The following is a 21,282-nucleotide window of genomic DNA, read 5'->3' as shown; positions in this document are numbered from 1 at the left end:
GGCCCCAGCTTTAATCAACCCGTTTGGAAAGGGTCACCCTTTGGCTCCAGTGATAACCACTATTTTCTTGGTAAGACCCACAACCCACTGACCTTCCACCTTGGACCACTTAACCATCCTAACCACTTCCTTTTAGTCCTTAAGACATAACAGGTTCTGTGGCCTCCTAGCCAGCCCTGCCAGCACTAAAGAAGGTGTGGGTCAGGTAACCAAGGCCTTGTCTAGTCATGACATTGTCTCCAGTGAGAAAGCCAACAGCAGGTACCCAGCGGCTGACGTTTCATGAAGGCAAAAAAACCAGAGCAGACTAAACCCCTTAATGGGTAGTGTTTTTATACCCTGTGTCTTCCTAAGTGACTCAGGTTTTGAACCCTAGTAGAACAAGGAAGGTAAATGTTTTCTTCTAGTCTCATGAAACACATTCCTAAGGGAGTGTTGTCAAGTCAACCAGAATTGTGCTTTCCTATTAAATGTGCCCGTCTCCACCTTGGGAGGCCTGTGGGTGCTCCCAAGAGCTTCTGGCAGATGAGCTGAATTAGTGATGATGCAGAGTTTTGCTGCTTTCTCTTCAGCTGCATGCATTCAGTGCCAGCCACCAGACTTGTACTGGCTGTTGTCAGTTAACCAGTTAATGCCAAGGCATGAAGCAGACGAGGAGCTGAGGCCTCGGCTTTTACAGGAACAGGATGGATGTGCCTCTGTGGTACAGGCCATTTCAGTGTGACAGGTTGTGTTCCTGAGTGTAGCAGGTTCTACCTACCCCTGGAGAGTTTTCGCCATCTTGTGTTGCTTGTTTACTTTATACCCAATACACCCTTCTCTCAGTAAAGGGAGAGGTGTCTCTGTGGCTGTGTAATTAATGCCTATGTAACAGAAACCGAAGCTACCATTTCGGCAAAATCAGAGAGAGAAATTACTGTTTTATATTTATTGTGGGAAAGAAATGGTGGGATAAACAAAACATGAGCCCCTCATACTTTCAGACCCGTGAAGTTTTTCCTCTATACCCAACGTGACCAAGCCTCAAGTACCCCTCAACTTCTAGGACTGAAAAAGACCTAGGGGGTGGCCAGACTGCTCCTTAAAGGTCCCACACATGGTGATAGAGATGCAGCCCCACTCCCTTACCCCCTCTGGTCCCCCCCCCCCCCCCCCCCCCTTGTTATCCTCACAAGGCCTCCAGCAACTTCAGGCCAGGCTCAAGTGACTAAACTACTGTCTGCCCTGGGAGACTTGCTGTGGGAGGGCTCTGCCTTCCTTAGGTCCCCTGGTCTGGCCAAAACTGTGAGGAGGTGAAGGACACCCCATCTCAGTAAAAGAAAAAACAAGGAAAGGCCATAAACAAAGACAGACTTGTAGTTTATTTTGTATTTTTTTTAAATAAATACACTTTACATTAAAGAAAAAGACCTTTGATTTGTAATTTCCACATTGGGGAGAAAGGGAAGGAAAAAAAAGACTTTCGAAAAACTGAATCACAAAGAGAAAGAGAGGGAGTGAATTTATACCCCTAAAGTTCTCTCAACTCCACAAAAACAAGGTCTACACAACTGCCTGGCCACCAAGGTAGGAGTTAGGCATTTTCCCAGTAGCAGGCCAAGCCTTCCACTCCCGCTCTGGCACAAAGGAAAACAAATTAACTTGACAGCGTATGAGGCAACAAAACAGGTTAAAAAATCATATATTATATTTATAATAAAATATTCTTAATCCTTATCAATTTAAGAAACCACGATTTTCCTCTTCATTTAAATACGTATGTAAAAATGCCTCTATATTGTTCTTTAGACATCATTTTCTTCCAAAGAAAATGAAGTGCAGGATAGGAGACTGGTGGATATAAGTTCAGACCCTCGGTTATAAATGCCTGTTGCTTTTTTTTTTTCTTTTTAAAGTTTTATAAAAAACTATTTCTTGTTCTTTAAGTAAAGAACATTATACAAAGAAAATATATTGTGAAATACCCAGAGACATGTTTGTTTTTCCCTTGAGGAAAGCTATGTCCGTCCTAGGAGGAGGGGACGCAAACTAGGGCCTAGTCCCTGTAGTCTTTTTTTGTGGTTGTTATTGTTTTTTAGAAGGGCCCTCAAGAGTCAGGGAGAATCTAAACCAGTCCTCTGAATGCAGGGCATACAGTTCCTTAACGGACAGCCCTGGGAGACAGCAAAGGCAGGTGTTCTGAATTCATTCACTCAGTTTCTCTCGCCTGCCAAGATTCTCTTCCAAGTGGGGATGGCACATCACTCATTCAGAGATATGATGATGTCATCTTCCAAATCAGAGTTGTCCGAGCTGTCTGCTGAAAGGTAGAGAAGGGAGAGAGAATTATGTGCTAAGATTGTAGGAGACCCTGCATTCAACATACTTATGCCTGAGCAGGGTTAATTACCACTTTCCAGAAAGTAGAAAACACATCAATTAACTCCTTGGAGCTTGGCTCCAGAGAATATGCCTGTTGCTGGCAACAATGGACACCCTTGGGACCTCTGGTCCTCTTGCCTTTCAAAAGACCTGAACCTGGAGGCCCTGCTTCCTGCCCGGGACACCCCAGAGGGATCAAGTGTCCTCAAGCCTTCACCTGGGGCACTGGGCTGCAAAGGGACAGGAAGGACTGAGAGGAGCAAAGAGGTCTCAGCTCCAGGCCTATTGTCTCCTTATGGCAGGATCATTGGCCTTAACCCCAAGGAAGCACTAAAGAGAGGCTCACCAGCTATAATGAGTTCTAGGCCAGCCTGAGTTAAGAGTAAAACCCTGTCTTTAAAACAAAATGTTACCAGGGGAATGGAAGTAGAAGACAGGAAGAATGATGCCAACAGTTCAAAGTAGCAAATACAAAGGACAAACAATACCATACCTAACATACCACACAAAGACCATATCAATGAAATTACTTTATAGATCAGACTAATAAGATTTTTTTTCTTTTTTTAGCTGTTCTTGCCATAGAAAGCAGATGATGATTGGGTGGTGGGCATGTCCATTCTTCACTATAGTCACCTTTTCACATAAATCCTATACTTTCATGATGGATACCTTAAATGTACACGCTAGTTTTTTTAGCAGGGGAGGTTTGGTTTTGGTTTTTCAAGACAGTGTTGGTCTACGCAGCCCTGGCTGTCCCAGAACTTGCTTTGTAGATCAGGTTGCCCTAGAACCCACAGAGATCTGTCTGCCTCTGATTCACAAGTGCTGGGATTAAAGGTGTGCACCACCACCATCTGGCACTAAAATTTATTTTTAAAAACAGGCTGAATCCCTTTCTCTAAGCCTCAGGAGCCTACAAAGACAAGATGATCCTAAGACTCAATCCTTGGAATGCAGATACAGAAGAGCCAACCATCCACCAACAAGAAGGCCACAAGGAGCATGGAGACCAAGGGCTCTACCTTAATGTGTAGACAAGGAATGAACTTATTAACACTTCTAGAACGATCCATTGAGGAATGAAACTAAATGGTAGGAAAAGAGCCCCTCAAAGCCAGGTGTGAGGGACATAATCTATAATCCCACATTCTGGAGAGGTCAGCCTGGCTGCAGTGAGACCATGTTCTAACCCTTCCCTCCACCAAAGGATCCTCAAAACAAAAATACATCATGCCTATCTGATAAAAGTTAAGGCCTAGTGTTTGTTCAAGAAGCTAGGAAAAGGGGCAGTAAAATGTCTCAGCAGGAAGGCCCCTGCCACCAATCCTATCAACTTGAGTTCTACCCAGGAGCCTAGTGGGGGACAGAACCAGATCCACAAATTGTCCTCCTCTGACCACACACTCTGGAAAGCATGCTCTCTCCCTAAACATAATTTGAACTTTTAAAAAGATGTATATATGGATGTTTTGCCTGTAGGTATACCTGTGCAACACATGGGTCTAGTACCCGAGTAGGTTAATAGGGCATCAGATCTCCTGGTTCTGGAATAACAGATGGTTGTGAGCTGTCATACAGGTGCTAGCAATCAAACCAGGTCCTGCAAAGAGCAAGTGCTCTTAACCACTGAGCCATCTCTGCCAGCCCCTTAAGTGTTTTTTAATAAAAAAGCTGTAGAGATATTTTCATGAGGTTCCCAGGAACATGGGCAAGCCCTGAAACACCTGGACTCTGGCAGGTCTGTGTGGAAAGGGGTGCCCACAAACACCTCACCAAGGTACCCAAAAGAATTCTAGGGCAAGGTGAGGAAGGAAAAGTGCATGTTCCCAAATCTTTACTCTCTGCAAGGTCCCTTATGAAAAACAGTGAAACGAAAACAACAGCACTGACACTTGTCCTTCAAATAAAAAGAGATGGCCTTGGGAGAGAGAAGACAAAATCGGTGTTCCACATGATCCAAATGGATACAAACATGGCCCAGCATGGTAAGGATTTGGAAAACACAATGGAGTGGTCACAGAATGAGAAGTTGAGACTTGAACGGGAACAGACCATACCCCAGCAGCTTCTCGGGAGGCAAAAACTCCAGAAGGAAGGCAGTGTCTACTCCCCAGAGCCACACACAGCACCTGTCTCTACCAGACTCCTGCAGACACCCACTGAATCTCCTCCAGGGCTTGCATTATAGGCATGCCAACAATGCCAGGCCCACTTCCCTGAGAACCTCCCTAGGAAGCTTCAATCTCTCTACCTCACTGCAAAAAAAAAAAAAAAAAAAAAGAAGCCAACATTTAACTCTGCATCACATCTAAGGACTGCTCCCCGAGGATCACAGCAGCCAACGGTCAGGTGACAGGACGCCTTTTATCTACCTGCCTTCGCCTTTTCTCAGCCCCAGATGTTGCAGTGACCCAATCCGCAGCCTCTGGTCAGGAGCTCCCATTCTGAATGCTGTACGCGGCAAAGGCAATCTTTCCAGTGTTTTGACCTGTTGTTGCCTTACAACATCCAGGCTTGGGAGCAAGGGGTCTCCAGAAGCAAAGACACAAAGACCCTGACGACAACATGCCTCTCTCTTCACGGACTAGGGTTCTCTATCTGGAGCTGTATCCCTGCAGGACCCAGGGCCTATGCAAAGTCACATGGCAGCCCACAGAGTGTGGGTCTCTATGGCTTTCACTATACCCTAAAAAGACTCCATAAGTTCAGGAAGAGTTCCTCCAGGCAATCAGAATAAAGCTTGTAACAATAATACTTATGAGGAGTTTAGCACAATCAGTCTGCTCCACAGACAGCCACTACGAATAGCACTATCCACGATGGACAACCCTGAAAACAATACAGGACAGCCTTCAGTGCCACCTCTGTCTCTCAACCCCGAGTACAAGCAGAAAAAGCCGCGCTTTGTCATGTATATGTCAATATTTACACCTAGGTTATAGTGACGATATTATTATAACGTACAGAATTAAAACTTTCCAGATTACTTTGCTTTGAGAGAAGAAATTTTCAGAATGGCAAAAGGAGGGTATACTGTTACCAAATACAAATTGAGAGGGTTTATATTCAAATTAAGAATGGAAAACCTGAAGCTGGGTGTGGTGGCACAGCCTGTAAAGCTAGCAAAAGGATTGGGAACTTGGGGCCAATCTTAGCCACACAGTACCACTATGTTAGGTGACTAGGACAAACTGGGGATCTGGGATGACCATGCTGCCCCACATAAAACCAGGTATCCTTGGCTGAACCAGCACCTGGTGTCACAGTGTAGAAGCTGAGGGCAATGTGCATTATTAACTATGTCACTGCTGACCAGGACGCGCCTCCCTGCCCCCCCCCCCCCCCCCCCCCCCCCCCCCCCCCCCCCTTAAACTTTAACTGTCCCTGTCAGAATTAAGACCCAATATAGAACTTAGTGTTTTTCATAACCAAAATGTATCATCTCAATACAAGCAAGCAAGGACTATGCTAAGGTATCTAGAAGTGGGGATGTGCACAGTTCTATCAAAACAGCAAAGTCCAAGCCCTTAGAAAAAGTCGAAGCATGGAACAGGCTCCTTGCCGCATGTAACACTTAAACCCGGCTATCACCATGTAGGTGTCCCTGCTGCTCTGTCAAGACTCCTTCCGTTTTTCTTTGCATTTAATGGGTAGAGGTTTAGAAACATCACAGAATAAAAAAGCCCAGATATCTTCGCTCCTCTGGTGATTAAATGCACATTAGCACATCTATGTGTCATTTACTGTTGTAAAGCATGTGCAGAAGCTGGAAGTGTCATCTGGATTGTTGGGACACGGTCACTGGTAGCGGCTCTCTGCTTTCATTCACTGCCCCCATCATGGATTAAGTACACAGCCCTGTGAATGAAGGCAGTTGTCAGGGTTAGAGTAGGGGGTGGGAAGGTTTCTCTATTTTATCTGTGATCGGAAGTTTTATTTTCACTACCTGGGTTATATTCCTCCCTTTCTATGGAGATATTGTACTGGTTAAAAACAGGGATTCAGTTATTTAGAATATGCAATCTAGCCACCTCTTGACATAAAGCAGGCCCTGGAGGAACAGGCCTGAGTAAAAATGGTACACTAGTAATAACAGTACTGTAGCCCTTCTTAGTAAGCCCCTCCTTCAAGACCAGTTTTTGATTAATCTGTCTGGAAATGTTTTTAAATCTTGTGTTTTGCTAAAGTATTTTTTATTTAAAAACAAAAAACAAATCAAGTGACCCTTTCTTACATGTGGACTGACCCCGCCTCCTGCATCATTAACTGAGGGGAGGAATAATTTGTCTCCAAGACCTCACTATTGATATTTTGCTAAAATGTCTCTGGATCCTTCTTACCTGGCTCTCAGGTCTTGGTCGGGAGCTAACCCACAAAATCACCTTTAAATATGATAAACAGCAGATAACCCCACCAAGAACTTCCTCATATAACTCTTAAGAGCCCTTGCTGAAAGTCCCTGCTCAGGCAATCAGCTGTCTGCCTTTAGTACCACCAGCACATGAGAGAGATCTATCCCCAAGAAAATGGACTCCCATCAGCGGTGAAGGCACCGCACACATGACAGGGGTATCTTACTTGTATGCTTTAAAATCTGCCACCCACCTCTTCTACCAGGAAACATGATCATAAACATAAGGTCCTCTGAGGAAGAAGCTTGGCATTTGCTTGGCCTGGGCCATCACAACACTTCTTTCTGTCAGCAGAGTAAGTGATGTGTGTTCTTGCTGCTCAGCAGTAACAGCATATGGCTGCAGCGCATTTGAAAATGAGAGCTAATTTTTATTTTAATTAAATGTGAACATCCCTCTGTGATCAGTGCCTGTCAGTATTAGACACAATACCTATCACGCCTGTGAGAATGGTGGGTATGTTCGCTAAAGGAGACAGGGATCACTCCTCACTCAGGCAGGGCAGCAATACAAAGAACCAGGACCACAGCTGGCAGAGTCTGCCAACAGTGGCCCTCTCAGCAAGGCTGAGATATGTCAGAGTGCGGTGGTGGCGTTTGCCCAGTCTTGAAGCTCTGGTTGGTGTATTTGGGATCATTAGCAATGGCAGAAGACAGTTTCAGAGATCCACTAGCTGGAAATCACCACACAAGCTAGAGCTTGTTCTTCAAACTTTGAACAAGAAGTGGGAAGGAATGAACGAAACAGATGTGTTTGTACCTCAGCCTTTAGGGGGACTAGGCCAAAAGAAGACTGGAAAGGACTCCCACAAAAGGTCCTCAGTTTGTATGCAACAGGCGCAAAGGCACAGCAGCCTGGGAGGAACTGCTGCTCACTGATTCCAGCCTGAGCCTCTACTGACAACTATGCTTTGGCCTTCCTAAGGCCAATCAATCCTTTAAAGAAGGAATTCAAAAGCTATAAGCTCATACCTATTTTGTAAATAAGTTTTATTAGAACAGTCATAAATATACGTTTGGCCTGTGACTGCTTTCTCATTATTACAGCAGTTTCTATTATAGAGACCATAAGACCCAGGAAGCGAAAAAAGCAGTAAGTTTGTTCTGACAGAAAAACTTTACATGCCTTTGGTTAAAAGGAAAGAGGTGGGAGCCAGCTGGCATGGTGTACAAAGTCTAACAGGAGAACAGGGGTTACTGACGCCATACTGCTGCTCCTCAAGGGACCAGACTGCTGAATCAGCAGAACCCAAGCACAGCTATCTTCTGGCCTGGGTTGATACACGAAGAGGGTCCTGGCCCACTCATCCCAAACTCTGCCCTATACTTACTGTCGCCCAGGATCAGTTCCACTTCCTCATCTGCATCAGAGTCTTCATCTTCCCCCTCCTCTCCCTCCTCTAGAAGGTTTGCTAACTCCTCATCCGAGGGAGAGAAGTCGTTGTCTCCATCCTCTCCTGCATTCTCATTGTTGTCATCCTCCTCCAGTTCTGCCTCCAGCAACTGGTCAGTGTCAAGTTCATCTAAATCATCGGTGTCGTCATCATCTTCATCATCATCCTCTTCCTCCTGCTCTTCCTCTTCCTGATGAGAGAGCATGAAGTCCATAAGGACAATCACAAAGGCTTAAACCCTTACGGGCCATGTGGTGATTCCTATCCTGGAGAATATGGCGTGTACAGAGGAATAAACTGTTATCCATGACGACTGGGACAGGCACACATGTTCAAGACATTTGAAAGCCCCTCAGCAAGGATTACAGGTCCCTCCACAAGGGAATATTGGTCATACAGCTCTTATGCAAAGAAATAGAAAACCTGTCTAAAACTACCAATAACCTTCAAAGACCAGAGGGATTCTTCTGCCTGCTCCATCAACCAAAGTGAGGGAACTTAACTCAGACACTGGAACAAAAGGTTTGCACGGAAATCTGAAGTCCCATGTTCTAGTAAACAAAGAACACAGCTGCTGAAGTGCCAGCTCCTAAAGCCCCGCGCTCATGTATTCCATCCTACATAACGGGCAGATCCCTTGTAGAGCTATTAAGCACTCAATGTGAACGTTTCAACAAATGAGGCACACAAGACAGAGTATACAAATAACTACTCTTTCCTGTTACAAAGCAATAAATGAATCAATAAATAATGTGCCAGAAAAACAGTGAAATATTTCCTCTAGGTATCCCGGACTAAATATCCTGCTGCTCACATAAAAGCATATGCTGACACATAAGCACACTGCTGACAAGGCCCTGGATTCAAAAAAAAAAAAAAAAAAAACCACAGCTACGATATAAGCCAGACTTGTCAACAACTTGCTTCTAGACCTGATCATTTGGAACAACCATTAAAGACTTTTTAACACACATAGGTAGGTGTGTGTGTGTGTGTGTGTGTGTGTGTGTTTTGCTGTCAGTACAGGTGGGTACCCACGTGGAGGTCAGAAAATAACTTCCAGTGTTGATCGCTCTCTTCCATCTTGTTTTTAAATCAGGATCTCTTGTTCTTCAGCCACAGTATCTAGCATGGTCTCCAAGTTTCTGCGGATTCTCCTGTCTCACCTCGCTGTCACTCTAGACGTTTTTGGGATTACAACTGCTTGCTACCATAACCAGCTTTATGTGGGTTCTGGGGGTTCAAGCTCAGGTTCATATTTGTGTGCCAAGCACATACTCACTCAGCCATTTCCCAACCCATAGAGGCTCGCTGATAAGCTGCTGGATGTAGTGTGTGTATGTGTGCATGTGTGAGACACATGCTGTGTCACAGGTCAGTATGCCCAGCTTAACAGTCTAAAATTTAAATTTGAAACCTGGATCATGGAGCAAAGGCTCACAAACCTATCCAAATGTTATAGCAGAATCTAAGGAAGCAACATTTAGAGCAATCAGTGGGAGTCAAAGCCCTCAGAAAGCCCCTCTCTTGTCTATGTAAATAAGGTTTCCACTGGATCTAATGTAAAGTGTTGGCCATTGTTGTTCTAAGTCTTCAGTGAGGATTTAAGACACTTTAGAGGAACTGAGAACGAGGCCATTTTAAAGGCTACTAATAAGTTTTAGAACTAAATGAAGTAAACTTTTCTCTCTGAATTCATCTCAAGTCAATTTCATGATGATCTAAAGTCCCAATGCTTCCTGACAGATCAAAGGCAAAAACTCCCTCCTTTGGCCTCTGACCCTAAATGTGACTTTGGCAAGCTTCCTGCTGTGGGCCTGAATCCACTTTGAAAGCCTGTTCCCACAGACATGTTTTTCACACCCCTGCCTCAGATACCTTCACACTTCCTCCACTGCTGCTCACTTCTTATGCAAAGAGATTGAGCTCCCCACACCTAACAATTTCTCATTAGTACTCAAGTTCCATGTGTCTTCTGCCTATCTACTGCTAAAGAGGTAATAAAGCCGTCTCGGCCCTGACACTCAGCTGCCACTACACCACTTGCTCGCTTAATCTTCACCTCACACAGGGACAACTGGCTTCTGCCAGTACCACTCCACAATGTCTCTGGAATGAGGCTGCCTCCACTAAGCTCAAACTCTATTAACATGAAGATCAACTGTGGGGTGGTTTTTAAGTGGTATTTTATTTGTTTTTGGTTTTTTGAGGCAAGGTCTCATTATGTAGCCCTGGCAGTCCTAGAACTTACTATGTAAACTAGCCTGACCTTAAACTCACAAAGATCTGCCTGCCTCTGCCTCTCCAATACTGGAATTAAAGTTCTGCACCACCATACCTGGCAAATTTAAGTGTATATCTGTTTGTTTCCTTTGTTTAATGTATGAGTCATGTATCTAAGCTGTTGGTAAGTGCTTAATGTACATACAATGTTCAGTGAGTGAGTTTGTTGTTCTTTTTATAAGCACAGAACACTGTGCAGAGTATCAAAACCTAAACAGTCACCATCAAGCTCCTCTGTAGTAAATGTCACCAGTTAATGCTGGCATTTAAATTTGCAGTAAATGTCGCTAGCCAAATGTTAGCTTCCAAACTTTATTATTAGCCTGATCCTTGTTTTTTGTTCCCCTAATCATATTTTTATTATTTCTGCCTGCATATATCATCTCACACATAAAGAAATTAAAAACTCACATAGTTTTACAACCAAACTCTGGCTGCTTCTAACAGCCTTCGTCCATCTTCTCTCAGTTACAGGTCAAAATCTGAAATTTACTTAAAATTCTCTCGCTTCCTTGGCTCTACTTCTAGTTAACTTATTTCTCAAAAACTGGGGTCTCCAACACCTCCCCCTCCCCACGTACTGCCCTCAATGCTGCACCATCCCGCTACCCACTGGGCTCCAGTGTGTATGGTCTATTCCCTTTCATAAGCTAAACATCCCAAAGGCTCTGCGACACATCCTATAATATAGAACTGCAAAAACCAGCAATGGCCATTTACTTACTGCAAACCTATCAAATGCCAACTTTTCTGAATCTCAATTTCTTATTAAATGAAGTGCTCAGATTAAATCAGGTCTATGCGACATGTGTGACCATCAGAATCATCTGAGAAATAATTTTGCAAAACACACACTGCCCAACCTCCAGCAAGGATGCAGAATGGAAAGTCAGTTTTTCTATTGTTTTTTGAGGCAGGTCTCAATACGTAGCCCTAGCCCTAGCTGAGCTGGAAGTCACTATAGTTCAATGAAACTTGAGAGATCCAACTGAGTGCTGGGACTAAAGGCATGTACCGCCACATGCAGGAAGGAGATTTTTACTAGACAAAGTTTACACAAGTAGAATTGTGATGTGAACCCCTAATTAAGAACCATGTAAAAATGCCAGCTAAAGGACTCACAGCTCTCAAGCTCCACTTTTCTGCCCATCTCACTTTCCCAAGGACAGAATCATGGAAGGGAGTCCACCTGTGCCATATACCAAACTGCCTGGTTCTTCAGGATTCGTGCAAAATTTTCACGTGTACTTATTTAGTGTTTAGCATTTGTTCATAGATAATTCAAAATTTCTTCCTGAATATCTGTTTTTCAAGAGAAATGGCTGTTAGCCTTTATTTCTTTCTAAAATAAATCAGTCAGAAAACCAAATTTCTGGCCATCCTTTAAGAGCAGTTAATCTAAAAACAAGGCTAGTGTTAAAGACGTAATGAATTCAGATGCAGTCTTACTGTCCGACACTTAATGTGTCATATCTACGTACCTCACACTTCTACTTCTTTAGCACCTACAAGACGACAGGTTTCTTCAGGGTCAAATACATGGTCTTTCCTTACAAGCAGAATTTAACTCAAGTACATTTTTTTTCTTTTTAAGGAAAGAAAAAAAAGAACCTTTCAGGAGTAACTAATTCACCTCTGGCCAGGAGTACAGATGGTGGGAACTAACCATCTGCTGCTGGGCAGTGGAGAACACACAGGAAGCACAGCAGACAGTGTCTCCCAGAGTCAAACAATGGAAAAAAGAAAATATATTCCCTTGTTCAGAGTGCTCTTTATAAATTTAAGGTTAACAGTAATTAACTACTGACTTTTCAAAATCTAGGAATTAATCTTTAGCTTCATAATTTTCCTAAAAAGCCAACAACAAAGTTGACTAAATTTTTTAAAAACACAGACATCAAGCTTTGAATGAATGGTACTAACTCTCACAGGCTCACTGCTGCTATCAGAGTAGCTTCCTCAGTACCAACCATGCAAGGCTAAATCTTCTGTACATTTCATTCATCAACATTATGTACAAATTCATCTCTTCTGTTAAATATCCACACTTATTCAAGTCTAAGGGTAAAGGGCAACTTTTTCATTCACATATTACTTGTATATACGAGTCTATGGGAGTCTGTTCTCTCCTGCCACATGGTTTTGGGGATTGAATTCAGGTCATCATTCATCTCCCAATAACTACCATCTTATGTAATAGGTACTTTATGGCAGACTATTTTAGTAAATGGCAACTGACCACTCATTACCTTGAGCTTGTTTTGCTAAGGTGAAAAGGCAAATTCAAAGGTGTTGGTCACAGGTGCTTGCATTCTTAAGCCACATGACACACCCAAACCATCTGAGAAGACCAAAGAGCAGGTAGCAAGACCAGGACAAAATTTTGAATAGCAAATAATTCATATGAAAATGAAAAGTCTAGTTTTAAAAATCAGGTGAAGCATATAAACCAATGTGTGCGTTTAAAAAATTCAAGGAGGCATAAAGAAAGGAAGTGAGGAGAGATCCAATGGGAACAGTAAATGTATCAGACTATCACAAGAGTCTAGAAATAATGTCAACCAACACAATAATATTGCACTTAGGATACTATCCCATCCCAAACATCTCTACACCAAAGCATTCATTCAGTAATGGATGTCGTTCAAACTTGGAATCCAGCAAGTGGTGTGAGAGCCATGTGCAATGAAATTAGCCTAGATCCTGAGAAATCTGAAAGTAGTACTAACTTACCCATGACACACACCTATGCTTCGACAACAAAGTCCCTCCAAGCTAGAAAGCTTTTGCACTAGGTACCAGAGGTACTTGCTAAGGTCCACCTAACTACTGGACACTCTAACTACTGGCACCCCTGCAGAGACAGCCTCTATTTTCCTTCAGAATCAGAAACTCAGAAGCCCTTACCAACAACCTATGCTCATCCCAGTATCTTTCTCAATTATGCACAAGTTAAGCAGAATCACAGAAAGAGAATTGGTCTTTTTTGTAACATAGACTGCCTGGAGAGTGGGGAGAGGAATGCAGTACCTTAGGTTAAGGTGCTACTTCATGATGGTCCCTTGCTCCCAAAGCCCACAACCTATCCTTAGTGCCTTTATCTCTCTCACTAACCCCTATACTCATGAATGAAGACAACACAATGAACAGCCCTTTACGTCCCACAGGGTCTTGAGCAACCCTAGCTGCCTTTCAAGCTCCACCTTAAAAGACAAAACACCAGAGGGCTGGAGAGAGTGGTTCAATGGCTAAGAGCTACTCTTCCAAGGGTCCTGAGTTCAATTCCCAGCAACCACAGGTGGCTCACAAACATCTATAATGAGAACTGGCATCCTCTGCTGGCGTGTAGGCATACATGCCGACAGAAAACTGTATACATAATAAATCTAAAAAAAAAAAAAAAAAGGACAAACACCAAGCCTTACTGATGCCAAGTGATGATCCCCAGAGAAGGCTACTTACTACCACAACCTTAAACTTCAAAAATATGGAGGGTAGGGATAATGGTGTTAGATGAGAAATTTAAAATACACCTCAAGTTGGCATATATCCCAACCAAAAAGTCTGAGACAATCGGGCAGTGACGGCACATGCCTTTAACCCTAGCACTCAGGAGGCAGAGGCAGGTGGATCTCTGGCCAGCCTGGTCTACAAGAACTAGTTCCAGGACAACTGGGCTACTCACAGAAACCCTGTCTCAAAGAAAGCCTGAGATAGACCTAATAGATAGTTTTAATGACTAAACCCATAGAGGAGTAAGAAAGTCTATGCATACCTACACTATGTACAGATAAATGGTTTGACAACTGCACCTTCTCTATTTACTCAGCAAGAATAAAATATTTATAATTCATTCACTCAACTGCTTTTGGAGGCAGGGTCTCAATATACAACCAAGCCAGTCTCAAACACAATTGTCCTGCCACAACCTCCCAAGTGCCAGAATTACAAGCATGAACCATCATTCCCTGCCACTAAATCTAATCTTATTTCATGACAGGCAGCATGAAAAGTGTCTAAAGCAACAAACCGAAGCAGGAATAAAAGAACGGCACTATCAAGAAACTTGCATTGCCAGATGGTGGTGGCGCACACCTTTAATCCCAACACTCAGGAAGCAGAGAGAGGTAGATCTCTGTGAGTTCAAGGCCTCCTGGTCTACAGAGCAAAGTCCAGGACAACTAGAGCTGTTACACAGAGAAACCCTGTCTTAAAAAAAAAAAAAAAGAAAGAAAGAAAAAAAAAGGAAACTTGCACTAAGCCAGCAAGATAGCTCAGTAATTGAAGACACTGTTCATACAAGCCTAAAGACCTGAGTTCAATCCCCAGAACCTAGATAAAGGTGGAAGGAAAGAACCATTCCACAAAGTGTTTTCTGACCTCCATATGCACCCTGTGGCACACATACACCCATATATACCATACCTGTCTCTCTCTCAATATACACATATTAATAATAAATGATTTTTATAAGTTAAGAAAAACTTTTCAAGCCGGGTGGTGGTGGCGCACGCCTTTAATCCCAGCACTCGGGAGACAGAGGCAGGTGGATCTCTGGGAGTTCGAGGCCAGCCTGGTCTACAAGAGCTAGTTCCAGGACAGGAACCAAAAAGCTATGGAGAAACCCTGTCTCGAAAATCCAAAAAAAAAAAACTTTTCAAGAAACTGAACATAGTAGCTGCCATCAGAAATAGACATGCTGGAACCTTGCTGGTAAGCCACAACCAGGTTGAGATACAGATTAATAAAAATGGGTTAAATTAAGATATAAGAGCTGACCAATAAAGCTAGAGCTAATGGGCCAAACAGTGATTTAATTAATACAGTTTCTGTGTGGTTATTTCTGGGCTGAGCAGCTGGGAATGAACAAGCGGGCTCCTACAACAGTAGCTCATAACTATACTATATTACTGGCACGGGGTAGAGCCAGGAAAATCAGTCATGCTTATATGTCAAGTTCAAGGCCAAAAGAAGGGAAGGAGGAAAAAAGGAAGCAACTTATCAGGCCTGGTAGTGAATGCTTATAATCCTGGGACTCTGGAAGAAAGAGTAAGAGGTCAAGGCAATCCCTGGCTATATAGTGAATTTGGTACCAGTCTGAGCTACATAAGATCCTGCCTAAAATCTAAAGTCAAAATATAAATAAATAAATAAATAAATAAATAAATAAATAAATAAATAAATAAATATTGAAAGAAAAAATGAAACCCACTCAAACTAAACCAAGACATGATAGCTTATACTTATAATCTTAGCATTCAGGAGTTTGCCAAAGAACTGCCACAGGTTAAAAGCCAACTTGAGTTACAGAGACTCAATCTCAAAATTAAGAAAAAGTAAACACACACACAAAGAAAAAAAAGAAAAACACCAGATATACCACAAGTCTTCAACTCCAGCAGTCAAGGCAGAGGCTTGTGGTGAGTTCAAGGCCACTCTAGTCAACATAGTAAGTTCTAAGCTGGCCAAGGCTACAGAGAAAGACCCTATCTCAAAAAGGAGAAGAAAAAGAAAGAAGAAGAAATAATTCAGTCAAGTGTAGAGAATTGAGTTTCACTTTGAGGCTGTGTTCTGAAGAAAGAGCAGCAGCATATATAAATCAGAACATAGCACTCAAGAAAATACTATTCACCCATGTGACAGAGGAAAGGAGAGTCAGAACTGACACTCGGCCCTCCCTAGGAGAACATCCTACAAAAAAAAAAAAAAAGAAGAAGAAGAAGAAGAAGAAGAAGAAGAAGAAGAAGAAGAAGAAGAAGAAGAAGAAGAAGAAGAAGAAGAAGAAGAAGGAAGGAAGGAGGAAGGAGGAGGAGGAGGAGGAGGAGGAGGGAGGAAGAGAAGGAGGAGGAGGAGGAAGAGAAGAAGAAGAAGAAGATATGGGCAACTTGGTTAGATCCTATGTCAAGTTTAAGGGGGAGGTGCTGGGATGTGCTTATCATATAAAAGGCCCAGTGTTCAATCAATTTCTAGTACCACCTTCCAAACAGCATGCACAAAAGGGAATGAAGGAGAACGAAAAAAAAAATTGACTTAAATATTCTTGTAAAAGTTAAGTCCATGCTATTTGGAATGGACACTTAAAAAAAAAAAAAAAAAAAAAAAAAACCCTGACCAGAGACTGATGATCAAAACAGAAGAGTGATGAGGTCAAGAGCTACAGTAATACAGAGAGGACACAGTTCTTCTCATCCTGTGTCTTATCTTATCCAGGGTACTGGAAAGTCCCAGAGGACCAAAACTAAAAGAAATTAACTCAAGTCTGGAAAAATGTCATTTTACTGGCTCTCATCTGTAGAGAGAGGAAGCCAAACACTAGTCCTTCAACTCAGAGGCAAATACTGTAAAAGATAGGACCAAGGAGGTAGACTAAAGGGTACTCTTGTAAAAAGAAGGCTGTGAACCCAGCAATCAGGAAAATCTGTTGATGCTCTCAAGTTTGAGATGCTCTTCAGAACAGAAATCCATACAAACATCTGCAACATAAATCCCCCACCTCAAGAGAAAGGTAAAGATAAGACTGTGGAGTATAATACGACCTACTTGTGTTGTATTTATGTTTAAATTTCTCCAAACCATCAAAATGATCTTTACGTATTCACTCCACCCACTCTCACTATCACCGTCTCCAGCAGGAGTGCCACCTGATCACTCGGGCACTGGGCTAGGAGAGGTGCTTGTCTCTTGTATTGCCCTACTTACCGAAGGGGTAGGGTGCATGCCACCATGCACAAGAAGAGGTCAGAGGACAACTTAAAAAAATTGGTTTTCTTCTACCACATGAATCCAGGAAATTGAATTCAGATCCATCAGACTTGGCAACAAGCATTTTTAACCAATAAGTCATCTCACTGGCCCTATGGAAGCTGCTTACTGTGAAGCCCAAAATGGACACTATAACAAGCATGGAAGTAAAATCAGAGACCACTAGGCTGTACATTGTAAATGAAACACAGTCACTAGGTACGAGGTTATGTTGTTGTTGTTCTGGTTTAAGACTGATGCTTTGGAGACTTGATCTCACCAGGTAGCTCAGGTTGGCCTTGAACTCAATCCTTCTGCTTGAGTATTGAGATACCAGGCAGACAATACCACCCTTTGTTTGCTTGTTTAAAAACCCTGTACTAATGACAGAGTAGCTTCCTATCCCCTTTTTGTTTTAAAAATCGTCAGTAAAGATGAGTATTTCAATTCATCCATTCAAATTAAAAAATGTTTTATAATAACAAAATTTCATTCTCTGTAAGTTTCAGACACATTAACAGATGTTCCAAATATGGTAACATGTAGAAGATTTATCTTAAAATCCCCTCCAACAAAAAACAGAGCATGTACTCCTCAAAGCTTCAACAGAAATTTCAAAGATCACTGACCTGGTCCTCCTCTTCATCCTCATCCTCAGCCAGTCGCTGCCTGCCCACTTCATAAAGCCTGCAGACCGTGTCCATGTTCAGGGCATCCATACTGCCTTGATTCTGGAACGGAAAAACCGTTCTAAAATAAGTAATGAGTCAGAGAGCCACTATCCATACTTCAGTTGACAGGTGCCCTTTCCCTTAACCTTGAAATATCAAAGCTTCCAATATCTACAATTATTTGGAGGACTCTGAAAATGGTATACCTAGGACAAGAGATGGGATGGGAAAGCTTAGGCAGTAGTAGCTGTGAGCCACTACCCTAAAACAGGTTTATTATACTCTGTGAGACACAAAGATTCCTCTAAGAAAGGAAGGACAGTTTTAGTCCAGAAGCTAGGAATTTATAAAGGTTTTTTGTTCACTGTTTCTCTTAGATGGTACATCTATCCCAAGTCCTATTAACTGAGTACATTATCGGTAATATACCATCAAGAATATTACTTTCCTTAGGATGCATCTGAGGTCAAATAAGATATTTGAATATAACTTGGAAATTATCTTAAATACCAGAACAATAGAAGAGTCTCTGTGAGCCCCCCTTACCTCAATAACAGCAAGATAGCAATCTTTGGTGTCCGTACACAGGTCAAATATATTCCGTTTCACATCAATGGTTGCTGAAAAATAGAATGAGACTGAAACTTAAGTTACTGCTATGGCCTAAAAAAACTTTTTGTTCCCAGGAATTAATTAAAGGCTAATATTTAGGACTAGGTAGATGACTCAGTGGAGAGCATCCTTGCAGAGGACCCAAATTCAAACCTCAGCATCCATGTTAGATGGTTCACAACCACCCATAACTAACTCCAGGGGATCTGATGACTCTGGCCACTATGGGCACCTGCACTCACATGCACATACCTGCACATAGACAGATAGACAGACATACACACAAATAAATATTTAAAGGTCAATATTCATAGATATTTCTATGATTTTTGTACTTGTCAATAAGAAGTCATCCTGGAAAATGAATGATCTTAAGGAAAGATACCAAGACAGGAAGGAAACAATGATCAAATGTCTGCCCTTTCAAGCTTACCTATAGGCTTATAATCAGTTGCATTAAATGTTCGGAAGGACGACCCAAAAGGGCTTTTCATCCTCTCTTCCAGTAAGTCATCTTCATCATCTGCCTGCAACATGGCTGATTGAGGGGAGGGAAAATAAACAAACATTAAGAATCAGAGACACTACTGAACCACAAGTGCAGAAAACTACAAAGATCAACCAAGAATTTAGTGAGTATAATTGCAAAGAAACTTATTCTCCATCTACTTAGTTCTTCCCCAGCTATCCTCATTCCATATCTAACCCACTGCCGCAAACAATACTCTCAATCCCTCAGTAAGTATTGAGGCTGAAGTTTTATAATATCCCAAGAAAACAAATATAATGGTTTTTAATTTAACATTATGGAAATTACTGCGTATTTCTTTTTGTTGTTGTTGTTGTTTTTCAAGACAGAGTTTCTCTGTGAAGTCTTGGCTGTCCTGAAACTCACTTTGTAGACCAGGCTGGCCTGGAACTCAGAAATCTGCCTGCCTCTACCTCCTGAGTGCTGGGATTAAAGATGTGGGCCACCATGCAGGCCTCACATATTCTTTCTATACAAATTTATTATCTTCAAAATTATCTTCAAAATCTTTTATCCTAATCAACAAATTTTTTATCTTCTCTTTTGTTACCATTTGTTCTATTTCTTTTAATTTTCAATTGATTTTCAAAAGTGAAAAGTATTTCTAAAATTACACCAAATTATGTGAGAGTATACAATATGAGAAAGAGGATGAAGTAAAAGGCTTATTACCTCCATACATCACTGTCCCAGTGTGGTTAAACACCACACGACATTGATCTAGAGCAGGAACAGTGTGTAAAAGATGGAAAGTTCGAAGGTCCCACTAGGAGGAGTCTGGTTAAGGGAAACTATTTTATACAAAATTTGAGAAATCTTGTATTACTAGAATAGGACTGAACCATGCTTAGCAAGCACTCTGCCAACTAAGCTGCATCCTAGTCCAAAGGCTCTTCTCTAACGTGATGCATTCTCTGAAGTATCACTTCTTCCAATTAAATGTGAAGTACTTCAATGTCAACACATATTTCTGACTGATATTCCTGCAAATAATCCCATATACATAAACAAATAATTCCATATACATAAACTACATGAACTCCCTTCCTCCCAAAAGTAACAGTTCATTCACCACTTCTAGCAACTGATTTTTACAAAGCAAAAGTAAAGTAGCCCAAAATAGTTCTGTCTAACAAATCAGGTGACAAATGGAAAGATATACACTCTCTTGTAAGGATACAATCTCTGTATTGATGATGACCTCCAGCCCATTTGGATGGAAAACACCACTGATATTCATGTTGAACTTGTCAAACTTGTGGATGGCCTGTGCAGAGCGGACATCCCAGAGGACGCCATCATTTAAGACAAGATCATCTGTAGGATTAAAGGTGGCACAATTCCTCTTGTAGTTGTTGGCAAGATCTGGGTTAAACAGAGTCAACAGCTTGTTGCCAGTCTGAATATCATAAATCTTTAGAGAAGAAGGGGCGGGAAGAGAAAAATCAGACCAATCTACGCAATGACAGGTTTAAAGAGAGACTGTGAAGCGCCTCTGCATGTTCCCAAACCCCAATTACAAAGGCCCTGACACTGTTCGACTGAAATGCTCAAAAGCACACCCTGAGCAAAGGCAAAGCACACCAGCTGTCATCTGAGCTTCGAAAAATCCCTTTCCCACAAGAAAATGAGAAGTCAACCAAATTAAGGATGTAAGATAACAAAAAACCTTTTTCTTCAGTTTTGAAGAAACAGAAAATGTTTCCAAAGTTAAAGTTGAGAAGTTGTCATCAAAGATCAATGACTAACCATAAATACTACCCAAAGTTAGATACTTCAAGTTTTTTGGTTTTTTCTTAAAATTTCAGAGTATATTTTAGCTCCATCACACTAAAAAGTTCTAAAGTCTACAATTTGCAACCAATGCACAGATGAGATCTTTCCAATCAACTAAGACATTGTAGTATTTTTTAAGTGAACTGTTCAATACTTTTCACATACTGAACATGCTCATTCAGAAGCAGAAATCACATATACATGCACATATATAGAAATATACATATATCCCGCATACCCCTCAAACACTTGAGTTACTTGTTTTCTACAAGTTTCCCTGGTGGTCCCTTCCAGCACCTTCCCACAATAGTAAACACACCCCAATTCTCCTTCCATTGATTAATTTTGCCTGGCTTTGACCCTTATACAACTTATAGAACATATACTTACTAAATGCAGTTGATGTGTGCTATCTTTTTATTCATTTTTACTTTATTACTACTGTTTTTTGAGGCAGGGTCTCATTATAGAGAGCCCTGGCTAGCCTGAAACATGTCATAT

At 41.9% G+C, this 21,282-nt stretch overlaps 1 protein-coding gene across 3 annotated transcripts in view; it reads right to left on the bottom strand.

The window, feature by feature from the left end:
• Positions 1-1,334: 1,334 nt before the first annotated feature.
• The window catches only part of Dcaf1 (DDB1 and CUL4 associated factor 1), a 61,442-nt gene continuing 41,494 nt past the window's right edge, over positions 1,335-21,282 (bottom strand). The window contains exons 18-24 of one of the 3 annotated variants that reach the window (XM_050139628.1): positions 20,186-20,419; positions 19,678-19,771; positions 18,910-19,014; positions 18,411-18,484; positions 17,823-17,924; positions 8,107-8,359; positions 1,335-2,299 (exon numbers count right to left, since the gene is read on the bottom strand). In XM_050139628.1, the coding sequence (XP_049995585.1) occupies positions 2,241-2,299; positions 8,107-8,359; positions 17,823-17,924; positions 18,411-18,484; positions 18,910-19,014; positions 19,678-19,771; positions 20,186-20,419 (921 nt within the window). In that variant the 3' untranslated portion in view covers positions 1,335-2,240. Of the gene's footprint in view, positions 2,300-5,757; positions 6,223-8,106; positions 8,360-17,822; positions 17,925-18,410; positions 18,485-18,909; positions 19,015-19,677; positions 19,772-20,185; positions 20,420-21,282 lie in introns of those variants that run through there. The other 2 variants (XM_050139629.1, XM_050139630.1) reach the window with 2 other exon arrangements.

Source organism: Alexandromys fortis, unplaced genomic scaffold, assembly GCF_014885135.2.
Source record: "Alexandromys fortis isolate MF-2015 unplaced genomic scaffold, M_Fortis_MF-2015_v1.1 scaffold_36, whole genome shotgun sequence".
NCBI lineage: Eukaryota > Metazoa > Chordata > Mammalia > Rodentia > Cricetidae > Alexandromys > Alexandromys fortis.
The sequence above is the reverse complement of the archived record's forward strand: the minus strand, read 5'-3'. Positions and strand labels throughout refer to the sequence as shown.